We start from the raw sequence: 17,323 nt of genomic DNA, 5'->3' as shown, positions 1-17,323 counted from the left end.
TAATATGAACGAGCATTTACACACATATAATAAATTCAGATACTTTGTGAAAATAGCAATATTTTTTCTTGATTGGAACGTCAGTATTGATATAGTTCTTTTTTATACTTCCCCTAGATTTTCATAGTTTATTTAATTCTCCCAGAAACAGGAACTTTCCGTTGACGAAAAGTTGTTCTCCTTCGACATGATACGACATACTGTATGATGCTACTTGTGTCATTCATCGTGAACAGTGGGTGATTGTATCGTTTCAGAGTCACAGTATTACCGTTTCTAAGGTCTTGTAAAAATATCATAGTTATGGGGTTATTAATTTCGCGGAAATATTCACCGTGCTGTAAAAATTGGGTAAGTACATAATCGACCAATGTATACGTAACTTTATCGAGAACAATATTTTGTTTATATTTCATGCTGAAAGACAGGCGTCGCGTGACATGCAACATGGCAAGTGTCGTCGTTGCTCAGTAGAATTATTTCATATTCAAACCGTTGTTTGTCACGAAACTAAATTACAATTTCGTTATGAATCGTAAAGATGTAATCACATGATATTTTGTCTCTTTCCTCGTTCATTGTATTATTGCTTTTTTGGGCTGTCTCGTGATCATTTTTACTATATAATGATTTTTATTTAAAGCGATTTACTTTATATATTGCCTGCGTTGAGTAACGCGCAACGACAGTTGTCCTCTGTACATAAAACTACCAATAGTGATACTTAGAAATTGTAAGAGTAATTTTTCTTGACATTTTTGAAAAGTATATAGTAGTTTTTTTACTGTCCATGTATCTGTCGTCCGTTTTATCGACCCGTACTGACGTATAACAATTTAATTAATGTAATTTGGTTAACTTTCATGAAAACGTGAAAAATCTGAAATATTAAAAAATTAACCGAGATAGATCATTGCAATCGCGATTATCGTAAAACAATCTCGTAAATAAAAAAAAGTCCATTCTGCTTAAAAAGAGAGGATAAAGAGAGAAGAGGAAATGATGGTTAATGTTGAGTAAGTGTCTAATGATACATTAGACGGCACATGTGAAATCCTTTTAATAATAAAATTTATACTCGAACGAAATATCGTCTATTAAAGATAGACTATCAAAAATCGATATTTTATTAAGAAACGCATATTTATTTATTCTCTTTTTCCGGTAAAGTATTTAATCTATATCCATAACTAATAAAAATATCCATTTTTAACAAAATTAAAATTTAGTGTAAACTACATACAGGTGTGTATGTATATATACATACATACATACATACATAAGCATGTATGCATGCATCGTGTTCTTTATGTGTAGGTCGGTAGAACAATGGGCAGGTTGATCTCCTAGAAGAGGATTCGTTCCCCTGGAAGCTTTACGAATTATTTTTCACGAATAATTTTTCAACATTTTAAACTTATGCATCGAAGTACGACCCTATGAAAACAAGCAACCAAAGTAAAAGGTAAATAAGCTGTGTCTACTAGCGGATCAAATTGCGGAAGAAAACAACAGTGCGGCGAACTATAAAATGGGTTCCACGAGACAACAAGATAGATCGCTCGGTAGTGGAATATCTTTGCCACAATGGATGAAGGGAAGAATCGACAATAGGTATGTTTTTTTTTTTTGTTTATTTTTCCAAATTGTTCGTAAAACTTGAGCTTCAGAGTTGTCAAACGTCAATGTACACAGAGTCGCTGACTAACGATGGTTTATCATTAACATTATCATCAATGAATGAAAAGCGGGAACTCGAACGAAATCGCAACGGTAAGAAGCCATATCGGTCTCCCTAATTGCAATCGAAAGTATCGCGAATCCACATATAATGAAATCGAGTTCGATTGATTTATCCTCGAAACAGTTTTAGTCGCGTAAACTCGAAGCATATTGTTTCATTTCTCTTTTGGTATATTTTCGAGCGGGAGAGAATATTTACAGGCGGAATGTGGCCAACGTGACTAAACAGCTCATTGCACGGGCATTGCGGCCGCTATTCTTAGATCTTGGACCCATGACTGTTCACGGATGCGCCCTCGTGGTTCTGCTGCGGCGCACAGCGTTTGCTCCGCTCTTTCTTTACTGCCTTTACAGAGTATGTATGTATATCGGTGGTCTATGTGGGAAACTCGGATCGAGTAACGTTTTTTCTTTTTCGCACGGTCGAGCGCGTGACGTACGCCATCACGCGTGTGTAGAGTAATCAATACGTCGAAAATTTCATGACGATACGAAATTAATTGATTATGCATTGTATCGAACAAATTAACCGAAAAAAGTTTCTGGCATCTGTGGGTTACTAGGATCTGGAAATCGCGTATACACTGGTACATTCCGTGAACGGTAAGATACGTGCGGTGCAGGAAATCTTTCCATCTGTAGAATCTGTAACCACATTGTTACGCGCGTGTGTGTATGTACGATATGCGTCGCGATTGAATAGCACAGCTTGTCTAGTATCATGCATATATAATAATTGTGTATGAAATATTCTTTGTGTATGTAATTGCTTTTTATGTTTTATATAGATTCGATTTCGATGAAAGTACATTCAGTCCACCGTCTCACGACGACAGCTTCTTTTATATACGATATCCAAAGACGCAAAATCAATTGTCAGGTTCGCAAGGGTTTCAATCGATCGCTTCGTCAACGAGTAGCGTGAAGTCGGACCAACAATTCGTACTCGACGGGAAAAAAAAGAATCAGGAGATCGATTTCAGCAAACATCCCTTGCCGTGTCAACCGTTCGTGCCAACTTCAACTGCAAGTAAAGGTATCGATCGCATTCAATTCACGAGATTTACGTTTTCTTACGGTCACTATAGAAATTATCAAACAACAATTAGACGTATTATTAGTTGTCGATAACAGCGTCTCTTTTTATAACTATTTATAAATAAATAGTTATAAATAATTATTTATTTATAGATAGTTATATGTATTATTAGACGTCAATATCAGCATGTTTTTATTTATAAATAAATGTTGGTATTGACGACTAATAATACGTTTATTTATTTTTATGAACCAATCATGTAACATTATCGAACTATTATTACGTATTTTTTTTTTAAGTCTATCGAGATTAACAATTTTCAATTTTTATTTCTGATTTTAGGTAACAAAATTGAACAAATTAAAAAGTGGTCAGAGACGCGTTATTGTGTATTATTTCTCAGTCACATTAGTCCGTGGATAATATTCACCGCAATTCTCCAAACAGGAGAAATTATTGTTGTGACAATTTTCAATAAAATTAAACCGATATTCGAATAATACTGATCTAGAGATTCAAATTTATTTGCTTATGGTTAGAAAATAAAATTCGAAACGTCTTTCTTCCAGGAACTGTATGGTTCCATTTAAAGTTTCTTTTAAACATGTTTCTAAGTACTTTTTAATTTAACTAAATAAACTATACAAATAGTCAGTATAAGCATATTATACATAATACTAAACATCTAAGTTCTTTGATAAGTTTCACACTTTCTTTTGCCTAATTTAGTGTAAATTTGAAAAAGGATTCAACAATTAAATATGAAACAGGCAAGAATTGAATTAAAGGCATAAATCAATTATAAATTTTGTTTTTTAATTTATTATTATCTGATCTGGTTACTAAATATTTGAATTTTATTTTAGAAACTAAACAAAGCCAGAAGGTCTGGCCAACCGGAAGCGCGAAAGCGAAGTCACAAGGTGTAGATGATGGATTTCACAGCGAACCAGCACTTTGCGGAAAATCGATCGTTCACGTAGCCAATCAGATAATGTCCAACAAGTTCCAGAAAACGTTTATGGCCGAAACGGTTGAGGTTCAACCGAAGAAAGGCAGTAAATCGTTGCCAGCTACACCGTTGACTTCTCCCATCGGAAGTCCGGACAGTTCACCAAAAGCACGTCGACGGATACTTTCGAATCGTTACTTTACGAGCCCGTTTGTCCCCGATCGTGAGAAATACCAGGGTAGTTGGATCTTGGCAAGCATATTGGGACAATCCAGAGAAATCACAACCGCGAAGATCGAGGAAGAGGACGAGACCGCCATAGATGCTGTGGCCCCTGCACCCAGGTCGCTAAATCGAAAGAAATCTATATCGTCGCAGAACCTTACGTATATAGGAAGCGATGAAAGGACCTCTGAAAAATCGACTGTTCATTCGAACGTATTCCAAGCAAAACCATCCGAGTTGAGAGAAATGAACTTCTGGTCGCCGACGTCCATGTAAAGCGTATTCTTCTTCATTATAATTGAATCGCCACGAGTTTCTTTCTGGAAAGAAGCTGGAAAGAAATTCATTCGTGATCGCGATCTGTCTATTGTATTTTTACAAGACAAACGTTAGTGAACTTGTCTTAAAAAAACTCGAGTTTGATCTTCGGCGTTGTCTCTCAAACGGGTGTGCTTGTACACGTTTTCGTTTAATTTGCAAGTATCGTAGTTAATGTTTTAGCAGTAGCGTATCTTTTTATCATGCACATATTTGTCGCTGTTATTTGAAAAAATCTCTCGAGCAAGAGCCAATTTTCGTAAATGTTTTCAACGTTTGTATCCATTGTATTATAGACAAGTAGAGACGAATGCCTATGGATTGAGAATGCTTCTCAAATTTTTGGCCGAAGAAATCAATTTTTTCTTTTTAGAAATACATCGTTTACCGCTCATAGTTTAATTGTTTGATTTTATTTAATTTTAGTTAATATGAATGGAAGGAAAGAATATCTTACGTAATGTACATGTTGTTCGTTGCGTTTACATGGTATGCGTGGGCAGTAGAATGTGTAAAACATTGAAAAAGTGACCAAACACGTGTATTAACGGGCCTCGACAACCTGCAAGCAAGAGATCCTTGTACCAAAAATTTTGTTCAACGAGAGGCGTGGCTTTTAAACTCCATGTGGTTCACGTATGTTTCAGCAGTGCTAGTAAATAACGTTCGGGGGTTCTTTATGGTAGCAAAGTAAAGAAAAACGCAGGTATTAATGTACACGAACGTCAAGAGTTGACAATTTCGCATTAATGGTTATTCGGCGCGTCAGTATTTCCGAACCCCCGGAACACGTGGGCTCGGCGACTATAAAAACGAAAAAACGAGCGAAATTAACATCAAGCGATCTCGGTGTATTTTGGTACGGGTCGATTCTCATAGCTGGGACATGAGATCAAATACCGGTGTGTCACATTAGTGGATTAATCGTATCAAGCGGTCTAAACGAATACACGTGACATGCAAGGAGCTGATGGTGTCGCCGATATCACCGTAGTTTCCTTCGCAATAGTAGGAGCTAATGAAACGATCTAGTCCGTGTTATCGCCGGCGAAACCGCTCGGGATCATAGACGATAGAAACATACGATCTGCGTATTGTATGGAATTTTCTAAGGAGGTAATAAATCAAGGGAGTCTTTCGCGTCAACAGTCTCTGTTTTGTCCTCGATACGATACCAAATCCACCAAATCCCTTGAAGTTCTCTTTAACGGTTTTTGCGTTCGGTGTCGAAGATGGTAACAATATTCGTCTCGATGTATCGTTGCAACAATTTCGCTTCTTTTATAACGAGCGTGTTGGACTGCCAGAAAATTTGATTTCGTAACATGGCCGGTCGTTTATTTTCTTTTCTTTTTTTTTTCGCGACACTGTACGCGCAGACGCGACGCGTTTCGCAGCACCGGGAGCAAGGAGGTTAGATCGATGCCGAACGCCCAAAGGGTAGGATTAGGAAATGAAAAGGACACGGTACCAGTGTACCAACGTATAGTACTTTTAATCGCCTTCGGCGTACTTGTGAAATCGCCGAGTTCTTGGCCGTGCCCATACTGTTACATTTTGCCAATGTCAATTGCGTAATTCGTGCAACCGACCGCCTGATCGTGGTCCCGTTCACTTCTCATTTACGTTCGTTCTCTCTCCTTTCGTTCTCCTCTCTTTCGATCTAGATCGCGATCCTTCGTTCTGATAATATTATTCTACCCATGAAACGACGATCGTTGCAAATCATCGAGTATCATGCGATTTCTTTTTTTCTTTTCTTTTTGTTACAGATATTCGTTTAAACTTTTGGGACGTGATCAGTGATATTTTCAAGCTCGTGACACAATTCGGAGGAAAGAATCTGGCACAGTTCTCGACCGTGAATAATTATGAGAAAATTGTTAAAAATTAGAGAAACGAAAATTCGACGAGTCGTTGGACAATGAAGTGTGGTTAGATTCGCGGCACGATGGTTAAGATGTGTCACGGTTTATGCTTTAAAACGAATATTATGATAGTTTGTATTCGTACAGATGTACACGTATTTGCTAGATAGGCTATTTGTATTTGGAAAGAGGATTGATCAATCGTTTTTCAGAGGCAAGATGCGATCCAGGAGACTTTCTCCGTTAGTTTTTGAGAACACGAATAATTTTTGAAGTAAACTACGAACAAGAACGTTTATGTATTATCAACGAGAAAACAGACACCAGTTTGAAATTCACGAAACAATAAAACAACACCCAAGTTTTCATCCAGGCTATCGGATCGCAACGGTCAGATCTTCACAATGGTTTGATACTATCTACGATAAAACGGCGCGCGATCGGAGCATATTCATCGTGTAATTCTGTACATTGGCTAAATCGTAACCTTATAGCATGCTTCAATAACGACACATATTGGCCGCAATTTGAGATATCTCGTGTTGAGCAATTGCGCGAATGTCTCGCCGTCTTTTGTCCTCCAACCACCGCTATCCATGTATAGGTCAATTACTAAATGTTACATAAATGTAAAAAAGATATTATAGGACCGCATTAAGCGTTAAAAGAAGTATTATAATTGACGCTTCAAATGTATCGAGGGCGTGTTAAAAATTAAATATCAAAAATATTTAAATCTTTCTTTTGTTCCTACGTGTTACTCTTTCCATAGGTTCTGACGTAATAATATTTTATACTTGTTAAAATACAATCGACCGTTGTCTTCACCATTGTTAGCGAATTGGGAAAAAGAAGATTTCGAATGTATTCGTATAAAATTATAATTTACGCCACGATTAAAAGTTTTGTTAAAGCAGCAGGTGTCCCAAAACTTTGAAGGTCGAATGTACCTTTCGAAGAGTCGTCTGTTTGGAACCAAGTAAATTTAATGAAACGTTAGAAACTAATCGCGACAAAAGTTTGTACTGAAAAGCGTACTGGAATTAGTTTGTAACACTGTCGAAAAAGATCGCAATGCCTGGCAATCCTCTCGAGTTTAAGGATATCGAATGCGCTCCAGTTCCACGTGCGTGTTGCAATATCGGCTTGTAATGAGCCGTCCATACAATATGCCTGCCTTTGGTCGACGGATACTCGATACGAAGTAGTTTTCGGGTAAAAAATATTTCAACTTGTTCAGGTAGGGTGACTAGAACTCGCGTATAAATACACTGTTAGATTTGCAATATGCATCCAATTCGTTTCTGCACTTTGCATCTTAACGGTGAAGAGAGCATCTACTACTACTACTTCTCATCATGTTCAGGGTGAGTAAGAGAAACTGTTTCGTTTGCCGGGATAAATTTTCGAACGAAATTTCCGTTTCTTGTTTTCGAGTTTGCCGATCACTGGAGAAATCCAAATCGACGCTTTGAACGGAACGTGGAAAATTCTCGAACGAAATGGAGGAAAATCGAAAAAAAAAATAAATTTTTCGTTTCAGTTCTTGGTCATCTGCGGTTGTTTGTTGGCGGTCGCTCAGGCTGGCGTGATCGGCGGCGGTTTGCTCGCGGCGACTGCGCCTGCAGCGGTCGCAGTACAGCCGGGGGCAGCAGCCCTCCCTCTGTCCGCGGCGACGGTAGCGCTACCGACTATCGCAACCTCCAGCTCTAACGTGATTCGGGGTATCGGTAACTTAGGTGCCATATCAGCCTACTCCAAGAGCGTAGATACGCCATTCAGTAGCGTCAGGAAAGCGGACGTGCGCGTTAACAATCCTGGAATCGTGACGGCGACCGCTGTGCCCGCGTCTGTACTCACGGTCGCAAATTCCGCTCTTGCAGGTACCTGATCGCAAGGTGCCGCCCATGTACCCTAACCTCCACTGCTTACCCTATCTTATCGCAATGTACTGGATCGCTGCTGACTAGTAGCGCCACCGTCCCTGTACACTCACTGTTACCACCTTCTCTATTCGCGTTGTTAAACGACAACATCAACGGTCGTTGTCGTCGAGAGAATTGGGCGCTTGGCAATCGCTTGCCGACACGCTTCCTCCACTCATTAGAACCGATATTGTATTGGTCCGCTTTTCTTATCTGTCCTTTTTACCATTCTACATCTCTAACCTATATTCTTCCAACTCACTCGCCCGATTCCACTTTTCATTTTTTTTTCCTTTTTTCTTTTTCTTTGTTATCGTTGTTTGTCGTTAAGCACACCGCGCTTCATCACGCGATTTTTATTTTACCGAACGCGTGATCATCTATTTATTATTTACTATTTAGCAATGGTCGACGTCGACTGATCAACGTGTTCGGCATACCCGTTCCACCGTCAAGTACAATGGTCGTTGTCTAACAAAATGATAAATACGTGTACTAACGACTCGACTGGTTCTTCTTCTTTCGGTCCGATTCGACCATCTATTCGATCCGCGATGATTCACAACGATTCTATACTGTTTCAGGTCCAGTTGCTACAGCTGCTCTTGCACCAACGCTTCTCGCTCCTGGTCTGACAACCGCTCTCGCTCCAGGACTGACCACCGCTCTCGCTCCAGGACTGACCACCGCGCTTGCCGGGCCAGCTCTTACCGCCGGCTTGGCGTCGCCTCTTGGACTCAACGGTTTGGCCCTGAATGGCTTAGGAGCTGTCAAGGTTCTTTAAGGGCCATGCTAGAACGACCACGGATCGTCGAAGAGGACTAGGCGAAAGCTCAATTCTTCGACGCTGTCAACTACGCGTTTACGCTCGTATCAACGACGAATCATTGTTGCGACGCAAACGATCTACATGTCACAGAATGTAATAATCGAAAATCGAATAAACGTAAAGTCGTTACGATACAGCTGAGTTGCTTCCATTCGCGTCGCTCGTCAACCCGAATCTACAAAATCGTGCGAAGATCGTTCGAAATACGTTTAACTTTGCGAGAATACCGGCTTTGTAGTAACGTCGCAAGTGTGCATTTGTATAAAATGTACGATCCGAATAAGTTGCGCTTGCACTCGGTTCTCAAGCTTTAATACAATACGACAAAGTTACTACTTTGACGCAACGTGCACTTACGATCTCCGCTTCGGCGTTATTTTTGGGATAATATTTCTCAAACCGTGGTCTGCAAACATTCAGAAGACGGAGGTGACGTATTTGGATTGTTCCGGACATGCAATCTCTCTTCGCGTTGCATCCATAAATTGTGTTACAACGCAACACTTGGTTAGCAAACGAAATTAAATATTTTCAAAAGTCAATTTATTTTAGGAGTCGTGGTGGATGGTAAACGATTCACAAAGTGTCTGTTTATACGTTTCATGTATACTGTATTTAATAAATAGAATCAAGTAGAAACTAAAATAGAAATACAGCATCGTATAACGGGTTGTTGTTCCAAGCCGAGAGAGCAACCATAGGTCCGATGAGAGAGCGATTTACCAAGAGTAAGAGACACCGACGGGGCTGCTGTAAGCCATGTGGGAGACAGCGACTGCCGGGGAATAAGCGACACCAAGGAGCGGGCTCGAATGAGCCGTGGCGATCGGTGCGGCTAATGGTGTTGCCAGGGGTGTTGCGTGCGCAGCGTATGCCAAGGGAGCTGCGTGCGCATAGATTGCCGGGTTCGTTACGCGGATGTCGGACTTGCTGCTGCTCGAGAACGGCGTGGAAATTGTTTTCGATTGGGTTGCGATCTGTGCCAGATTTCCGCTGCTGCGAAGTATGTTGTCCGATGTCGATGTCAAAGCTTCAGTGGCCAAGGTATACTGTGCCGCTATCGGGGACAAGTAACCGGCGTTGCTCATGGCCAGAGCGCAGGCGAGGATTACAATCTGAAAACGGAAAAAGAATACTACTAAACGAATCAACGCGATAACCATTTCCTTCGAACGCGCGTGCTCGATCCGCGGACACTTTTTCGCTGAACCTCGCAATCGATGTACGGAGCTACCGGTCAGGGTTGTGTTACGAACGTGAAAAATTCAATTAAACGTTTTAATAGTTCGTGAAAATAATGCAAAAGAACCGTATCGATAACATTATCTTTTACAGAGAAGGAAACGATATATAAATAAATTACTCTGGTAGATTTCAATCGACATATAGATTTTGTAATAATACACAGAAATGTGAATTAAAAAAATAGTCTCTCCGAAAACATTTGCTCGGTACTGTATCTACTGCAAACCGAACGGGCGAAAGGCGCTGAATTTTACTAGCGCCAAAACACTTAGGTATGGATTTGTTACCGGATACGGATGAGCGATACCAACCGGTAACTTGGATGATCTAACACTTACCTTGGAGAACATTGTGAGTCGGAGACTGATGATCGGTTGATTCGTCGACAATGTACGAAAGCGAGTGTGTGTCGAACGTTTCGTAGCCGAAATCTTATATACCTCTTGGGCGGCTAGCAGGATACTCGTCGGCCACGCCGAACTGGCTGGAATCAGGTGGGGCACAAGGGCGTGTTTCGAACGAGTGTCCGAAAAACTTTCGCTGTAACACGCGCAATCGTTTCTGTACTTTTCACTGCCACGCCCGACCTTCTTCTTTTTTTTTCCAACCAACAAAATCGGCGACTTTTATCCCCTCCGACCTTGGACTAACAATTCAAAGCCATTGACTGGCCGCGTCGCGGCGCGGCAAAAAACGACCGTGATCCATTTACTACGTCCTCTTACCCTCTTGCCAAATTCCTGGCTGGAATACCGATGCTAATGGTAACGTGACATTCGAATTGTCGCTATTCCCACTTTCGAAACGCTCCGTTTATTTTGTAAGAGATCCTTTTGTATCGCCATACATGGCACGAAATTACATTTAATTCGATTGTAAATGATCTCTGGCCTACACTTACATTTCGATTGAAATATTTTTCTCGTAGGTTTCAAAGGAGCATGTACAACGATATATGAAAAAGATCGATCTATTTGTAGGGAACAGAACAACTATTGCGACTTATAGATCGAACTTAAATAATGTCTCCTAACGTTACATTCGTTTCTAAAAATAGAATAATTTATGTGGTAAGGTTTTAAATAATTATAATCTCGACAGCTTCGTTATCTTTCTACGAGTCATTTGCGTTTGATAATGTTAACGTTGGTTTTATACAACACAGCAGATACGAGATATGGAATAGACGCTAAACATAAGAATGAACGAAAGATGTTTCGCGCGTCTTAGGTGCACTAGAGACACTTACCATATCAGTGTCAAATTCAACGTTATCGAACGAAATAATATTACAGTGCTATAAGTAATCATATTTAAAATAGAAACTTTAAAACATATTTTACATTCCAACAGTGTCACAATCACAGACGAGATATAGAATCGCAAAACATCTTACGGGAATTGGTTTTACAGAAGAGATAAAGAATAAATATTTTAACTCGAACAAGTAATGCAGAATCTGAAATACCGACCGGTAAAATATCAATGGCTATAGAGCGACCTCTTTGGTTGATTAAGATTCTACGAACTACACTCAACAGAACCACCAAAGTCTTATGTTAAGTCGTACGTAAAGTCTTGTGTTAAGAGTTCTTAGAACTTTCTTTACAATGGAAAGATCGGAAAGTAAACGTTTTTTAAGTAGTAACTACATTAAGAAGTGTGTACGGGTGGCTCCCAAGGAAGCAAGGGACGAATTGTAGTTTTTTTAATAATAGATAATAAATTTCGCCTCAATAGTTGAGTTTACAGAAACTTTTAGATATCAGGGTTAAAAGTTAGAAATTTCTTTTAAATAATGAGGAACATGATTGTACAGGTATAGTTTACGCATAAAATATTATATCTGGATTCTTAATCAAGTACAGAAGCAAAAATTCGAAAATTATTTATTTTGTTCAAAATTGAATTAATCCGAAAGTGTTGAGTGGCGCCATCTACGGCCAAACGTCCAAGTTTGTCGAGAAATAGTTCCCCTATTGAGACGCTAGATGGCGACGTAGGTACTGTTAGACCGCGGGTTAAACTGTAGCTGTCAAAATATAATAATTTTATTAAAAGATGGAGATAAGTAATGCGTTCGGAGATAAACATATACTGCCTGTTAGAATGTAAGGGTCAAATAAAATGTATATATAAAATTTGATTGGCAAAAGATGTGCTTAAAATGTTTATTATAATGTGAAAAACATATTATAATTGTTTCTTAAAAAATACATGATCATAATACAGCGAAATGTGAATGCAGCAAACACCTATAAAACTTGGAGATAAATTGTAATTTTTTCTTAATAAAAGATAGTACATATTGCATTAGTAGTTGCACCTTGAATGACTTTTAGAATATAAGAGTTAAAATGTAATATTTCCATAAAAAATAGGAACAAATAATGTGTGAAGATATGTACGTAGGACACCTATTAGAACATAAGTGTAAAAAATATATTTTATATTTAAAGTCTTATGTTAAAAGATGTGCTTAGAACTTGTAATACAATTTAAAATCAAAATGTAATTTTTTCATGAGAAATAAGTATATATATTACATTGAAAGCTCTATGTAGCAAACACCTATGAAACTTGGAGATAAATTGTAATTTTTTCTTAAGAAAGGTTAGTACATATTGCATGAGTAGTTGCACCTTGAATGCCTTTTACAATATAAGAGTTAAAATGTAATATTTCCATAAAGAATAGGAACAAATAATGTGTGAAAATATGTATGTAGGACACTTATTAGAACATAAGTATAAAATATAATTTGTACGTAAAGTCTTATGTTACGAGGTGTGCTTAGAACTTGTAAAACAATTTAAAATCAAAATGTAATTGTTTTATTAGAAATAAGTATATATATTATATTGAAAACTGTACGTAGCCAACTCCTATGAAGTTTCGAGAACAATTGTAATTTTTTCTTAATAAAGAGCAATACATATTGCACCAATAGTTGCACCTTGAATGTCGTTTAGAATGTGAGAGTCAGAATGTAATATGTCAATAAAAAGTAGGAACGAGAAACGTGCCAAGATGTGCACGTAGGATTCCTGTTTGAATGTAAGTGCAAAATATAATTTATACATAAAGTATTAAAGGGTCTGCTTACAATGGGTCATACAATTAAAAGTCAAAATGTAATTTTCTCTAAAAGTGCACAATTTTGTCGTCCAAATATTTTAAACTAAGATTTTTCCTTTCCGCGACAAATTAACAACAGTCGAACGACCACCTCGATCATTCTATGTTCCTGTTAGGTGAGAACGATATTCGGAGAGTGGAAAAGATACAACAACCATCCTGTATTACGTAAAAACATATAGGTTATGTAATCACGAGATTAGTTATTACGTTCGAAAATTGTTCATAACAATTTAACGTTGCAATCAATCAATATGAAAGTGGTTCTTGAATGTTGCTACGAGTCTTTGTTACTTAATGCATGCCCAAATTATGAAATAATTAGGCCGAAAAATCGATAAAAGTATCGATTACCTCACACACTACAAGCGTTCTGCACACGACAGTTCCCAAAAAATGTTTATAACTAATTAATGTCAATAGCAATCGTTACAAAGAGGTCCTTGAATGTTGCTATAAATATCTACTATGCAGTGCGTATCCAAATTATGCAATTATTTGACCAGAAAATCGATAAAAGTATCGATTATCACGACTTCCTCGCACACTACAAACGTTTTGCACAAGTCAGCTCCCAAAAAATGTTTATAACTAATTAATGTCAATAGCAATCGTTGCAAAAATGGTTCTTGAATCTTCCCACGAATTTCTGATACTCAATGCAAGTCCAAATTATGCAACTATTACAATTGAAGGTTGAGAAAACTATCGATTACCTCGCACACTACAAACGTCCTGCACACGTCAGCTCCCAAAAAATGTTTATAACTAATTAATGGTAATTGCAATCGTTACGAAAATGTTCCTTGAATGTAGCCGCATACCTCTGCTACTTCCTGCAAATCTAAAAGTTCACAATTTTTCGTTACAAATGTGTTAAATTAACAATTTTTCCCTTTCGCGTCAAAGTAGTAAAAGTCGAACGACCTCCTTGATTATTCTGTGTTCCTGCTACCAGAGTTCGGTATCAGGCGAGCAGAAATCAAAGTTAGTTTACTCTCTCGTTCTCTATCTCTCTCACACAATGTTCTCTTCTCTCTCTTGCGTCGGTAGACGACTTCCTGCATCATTCTATGTTCCTGCTACCAGGGTACGAAATTCAAGACATGTAGCCGCCTTACATTACATAGATGCATATAGGTTATCTGAATACGAAAAAGCTTATTGCGTCTGAAAATTATTCATAAGAATTGAATGTTCTAACCAATTGATGTAAAAATCGTTCTTGAATGTTGCTACGAGACTCTGTTACTTAATTCATGCCCAAATTATGAAGTAATTAGGTCTGGAAGTCGATAAAAGTATCGATTACCTCGCACAGTACAAGCCTCCTGCACACCACAGCTCCCAAAAAATATTTATAACTAATTAATATCAATAGCAATCGTTGAAGAAATGATTCACGAATGTTGCTATGAATATCTACTATGCAATGCGTGTCCAAATTATGCAATTATTTGACCGGAAAGTCGTGGAAAGTATCGATTACCTCGCACAGTACAAGTCTTCTGTACACCACAGCTTTCAAAAAATATTTATAACTAATTAATATCAATAGCAATCGTTGAGGAAATGATTCTTGAATGTTGCTATGAATATCTACTATGTAATGCGTATCCAAATTATGCAATTATTTGTCCGAAAAGTTGATAAAACTATCGATTACCTAGTACACTACAAGCGTCTTGCATACGACAAATCCCGAAAAATGTTTATAACTAATTAATGGTAATAGCAATCGTTCCGAAAATGTTCCTTGAATGTACCCGCGGACCTCTGCTACTTTATGCAAATCTAAAAGTTCATATTTTTCAGTTGCAAATATGTTAAATTAACATTTTTTCCCTTTCGCGTCAAAGTAGCGAAAGTCAAACGACTTCCTCGATCATTCTGTGTTCCTGTTATCTGTGCCTTATATCGACAGTACAAAAATGGTCTTTGAATCTTGCCTCAATCAATGCGTATTCAAATCATGCAACAATTAAGACGGGAAGTCGATAAGAAAATTGATTGTCTCGAACACTGTATGCTTTCGTTGGTAGAACGACGCCTTAAAATCGCTTGCTACTAATTATATTTAAAAAATATCGATGTACATTGGAAGAAAAATGGTGAATGTTAATCTGTTTGCAATTTCGATATACCTTTGTGTCAAAGGAGAAATGAGATTTATTTGTAAAAGATTTATCTCAAGTTTAATTATGGGTTCATTAGTGATTCATCAGATGCAACGTTAATTAATATATTTTAAATATTAATCAACCTGCTGTTCCATACTTTAGAAAGAAAAAAATAATTTTTCGTAATTTATCGACTATGTGGTAATTAGGCCAAGTAGATCGTTATCTATTCCAGTTTGTAGCAGTATCTGACCGGAACAACTGAAACTATTTCTCGCCAAACTGTAATTTTTTCGCGAATGGTGCCGATTTTAGAGTTAAGAATAGTTCTGCCTTTTGTGCGCTAGGTGGCGAAACCATTTAAATGTCCAAAGCATTAATTTATTATTTATTAAAAATATATTAGTGCGTTTTCCGAATGATTTCCAATATGCATAATTTCTTTAATATCACCATTTAATGTTTTAGCCGAGCAATAAAAAGACTAGTTACCACTCTCGAATGGAAGGGACACGTTTCTAGCGTGCCGTATTCCCCTCAACAGCGAGACTAAAAGTCTCGTGGACTGGGTATGTATATGCATAGTGATTCAGAAGCATTTGCCAAAAGAACTGAAAAGAACTAACGATTAGAATTACACGCCGAGAATACCGGCTTCGAGACCTGCACTCAGTTTCGCTCGGACTATTGTTTAAATTGCGTTCGATTTGCGTGTTGATTCGTGTTCGAGCATGACACAGCTTTTATTGAGTACAAGTAATAATAATTAAAATTGTTGAAAACATATGACATTTATTCGTTTAGTTTTTCGATTATTACCCAGTGCATTACATACGTATGTACATAACGTGTGCAGTATCATGCGACTTAATTTGTTTTTCGCGACGTTTTCGCATTCTTTTGTTTTTTTTTTTACTACGGTGTTCAATTGCAAGAGGTTACACAAAGTTGGTCGTATAATCATGATTTGATTAACAGTTTCGAGTGTCAGTTAGTCATGATAACCTTGTATTTATTTTCGGTTTATTTGCGATAATGATAAGAAACGTTTCATATGCCTATTAATCACGTAGTCTGTCCTAATTTCAGCCGCATTGATCACAAAAAATCCTCTGGTGCAAGTTGCCACTCGTTTCGTATCTTCCATGGCTCAAGCACTGCAAACTAACGGCGTTGTGCCCGACGTTATCGACAAAGTTCCACAAAATGTATTGAGTGTGACATACCCTAATAATCTTACCATTGAAATTGGTAAAATACTGACTCCAACTCAAGTCAAGGATCCACCTACCGTTACTTGGAACGCAGAGGCAAATGCCTTTTATACTCTTTGCATGACTGGTATGTACTTTTACAATATGTAGGGGCAAACTTTTCATTTTACAATTATTTTTATAAATATTTCTTAATCTAAATTTTCTACCAGATCCTGATGCACCGAGCCGAAAGACTCCAACGTTCCGTGAGTGGCACCATTGGCTAGTAGGAAACATTCCTGGATCAGATGTCTCTAAAGGAGAAGTCCTTTCTGAATATATTGGTTCGGGTCCTCCACAGGACACAGGGCTTCATCGTTACGTCTTCTTACTGTACAAGCAGCCAGGAAAACTTACATTCGATGAAAAGCGTTTGACCAATCGAAGTGGAGATGATAGAGCAAATTTCTCTATAAGAAAATTTGCAGCAAAATATAAGCTTGGTGATCCCATTGCAGGAAACATGTATCAGGCAGAATTTGATGATTATGTTCCTCTTCTCTATAAACAATTGGGAGCCTGAAATAATGTCACTATACAACGCCACTGTGAATTTTTGTTAACTCAAAAATCTTATTAAAATTCTTTATGCAAAAAGAAACTGTTTCTTTTCTTTACATTCTTGGTACGAAGTTGGTTGCTGTTGTGTACTTTGCATTACAAAA

At 37.9% G+C, this 17,323-nt stretch overlaps 4 protein-coding genes across 11 annotated transcripts; 3 read left to right on the top strand and 1 right to left on the bottom strand.

The window, feature by feature from the left end:
* Positions 1-193: 193 nt before the first annotated feature.
* On the top strand, positions 194-5,423 carry LOC143145326 (uncharacterized). Of its 4 annotated transcripts, none has more exons than XM_076308614.1 (6): positions 194-351; positions 1,318-1,614; positions 1,945-2,098; positions 2,307-2,346; positions 2,532-2,779; positions 3,649-5,423. In XM_076308614.1, exons 3-6 carry the CDS (start codon positions 2,032-2,034, stop codon positions 4,233-4,235), a joined length of 942 nt encoding a protein of 313 aa, XP_076164729.1. In that variant the 5' UTR covers positions 194-351; positions 1,318-1,614; positions 1,945-2,031; the 3' UTR covers positions 4,236-5,423. The 4 variants fall into 4 exon arrangements, with proteins under 4 accessions (XP_076164729.1, XP_076164731.1, XP_076164730.1 ...); XM_076308615.1 differs by lacking the exon at positions 194-351 and adding an exon at positions 747-1,016; XM_076308616.1 differs by lacking the exons at positions 1,945-2,098; positions 2,307-2,346.
* Positions 5,424-7,161: 1,738 nt separating this feature from the next.
* Positions 7,162-9,016, top strand: Cpf2 (cuticular protein CPF2). 2 transcript variants are annotated; one of them, XM_076308634.1, is made up of 3 exons: positions 7,162-7,512; positions 7,689-7,869; positions 8,655-9,016. In XM_076308634.1, exons 1-3 carry the CDS (start codon positions 7,504-7,506, stop codon positions 8,852-8,854), a joined length of 390 nt encoding a protein of 129 aa, XP_076164749.1. In that variant the 5' UTR covers positions 7,162-7,503; the 3' UTR covers positions 8,855-9,016. The 2 variants fall into 2 exon arrangements, with proteins under 2 accessions (XP_076164749.1, XP_076164747.1); XM_076308632.1 differs by having other exon boundaries at positions 7,221-7,512; positions 7,689-8,028; positions 8,655-9,010.
* A 479-nt stretch (positions 9,017-9,495) lies between these two features.
* Cpf1 (cuticular protein CPF1) lies at positions 9,496-14,032 on the bottom strand. 2 transcript variants are annotated; one of them, XM_076308640.1, is made up of 3 exons: positions 13,999-14,032; positions 10,483-10,684; positions 9,496-10,014 (listed from the first exon to the last, which is right to left on the bottom strand). In XM_076308640.1, exons 2-3 carry the CDS (start codon positions 10,492-10,494, stop codon positions 9,619-9,621), a joined length of 408 nt encoding a protein of 135 aa, XP_076164755.1. In that variant the 5' UTR covers positions 10,495-10,684; positions 13,999-14,032; the 3' UTR covers positions 9,496-9,618. The 2 variants fall into 2 exon arrangements, with proteins under 2 accessions (XP_076164755.1, XP_076164754.1); XM_076308639.1 differs by lacking the exon at positions 13,999-14,032 and adding an exon at positions 10,870-11,002.
* Positions 14,033-15,786: 1,754 nt separating this feature from the next.
* LOC143145330 (protein D2) lies at positions 15,787-17,259 on the top strand. Of its 3 annotated transcripts, none has more exons than XM_076308629.1 (3): positions 15,787-15,971; positions 16,492-16,743; positions 16,829-17,259. In XM_076308629.1, the coding sequence occupies exons 2-3, from the start codon at positions 16,548-16,550 to the stop codon at positions 17,179-17,181; spliced, it is 549 nt and encodes a 182-aa protein (XP_076164744.1). In that variant the 5' UTR covers positions 15,787-15,971; positions 16,492-16,547; the 3' UTR covers positions 17,182-17,259. The 3 variants fall into 3 exon arrangements, with proteins under 3 accessions (XP_076164744.1, XP_076164743.1, XP_076164745.1); XM_076308628.1 differs by lacking the exon at positions 15,787-15,971 and adding an exon at positions 15,994-16,158; XM_076308630.1 differs by lacking the exon at positions 15,787-15,971 and adding an exon at positions 16,103-16,237.
* Positions 17,260-17,323: the final 64 nt, after the last annotated feature.

The sequence above is a fragment of the Ptiloglossa arizonensis genome, chromosome 4 (genome assembly GCF_051014685.1).
Source record: "Ptiloglossa arizonensis isolate GNS036 chromosome 4, iyPtiAriz1_principal, whole genome shotgun sequence".
NCBI lineage: Eukaryota > Metazoa > Arthropoda > Insecta > Hymenoptera > Colletidae > Ptiloglossa > Ptiloglossa arizonensis.
This window is presented reverse-complemented; position numbering and strand designations above follow the sequence as displayed.

Coding starts and splice junctions, on each gene's coding strand:
- LOC143145326 (XM_076308614.1), top strand. CDS start 2,032: ATGCGCCCTCGTGGTTCTGCTGCGGCGCACAGCGTTTGCTCCGCTCTT. Junction 2,099..2,306: donor TTCTTTACTGCCTTTACAGA/GTATGTATGTAT, acceptor GTGGGTTACTAG/GATCTGGAAATCGCGTATAC. Junction 2,780..3,648: donor AACTTCAACTGCAAGTAAAG/GTATCGATCGCA, acceptor ATTTTATTTTAG/AAACTAAACAAAGCCAGAAG.
- Cpf2 (XM_076308632.1), top strand. Junction 8,029..8,654: donor CGCAAATTCCGCTCTTGCAG/GTACCTGATCGC, acceptor ATACTGTTTCAG/GTCCAGTTGCTACAGCTGCT.
- LOC143145330 (XM_076308628.1), top strand. CDS start 16,134: ATGACACAGCTTTTATTGAGTACAA. Junction 16,159..16,491: donor ACAGCTTTTATTGAGTACAA/GTAATAATAATT, acceptor TCCTAATTTCAG/CCGCATTGATCACAAAAAAT. Junction 16,744..16,828: donor TTATACTCTTTGCATGACTG/GTATGTACTTTT, acceptor ATTTTCTACCAG/ATCCTGATGCACCGAGCCGA.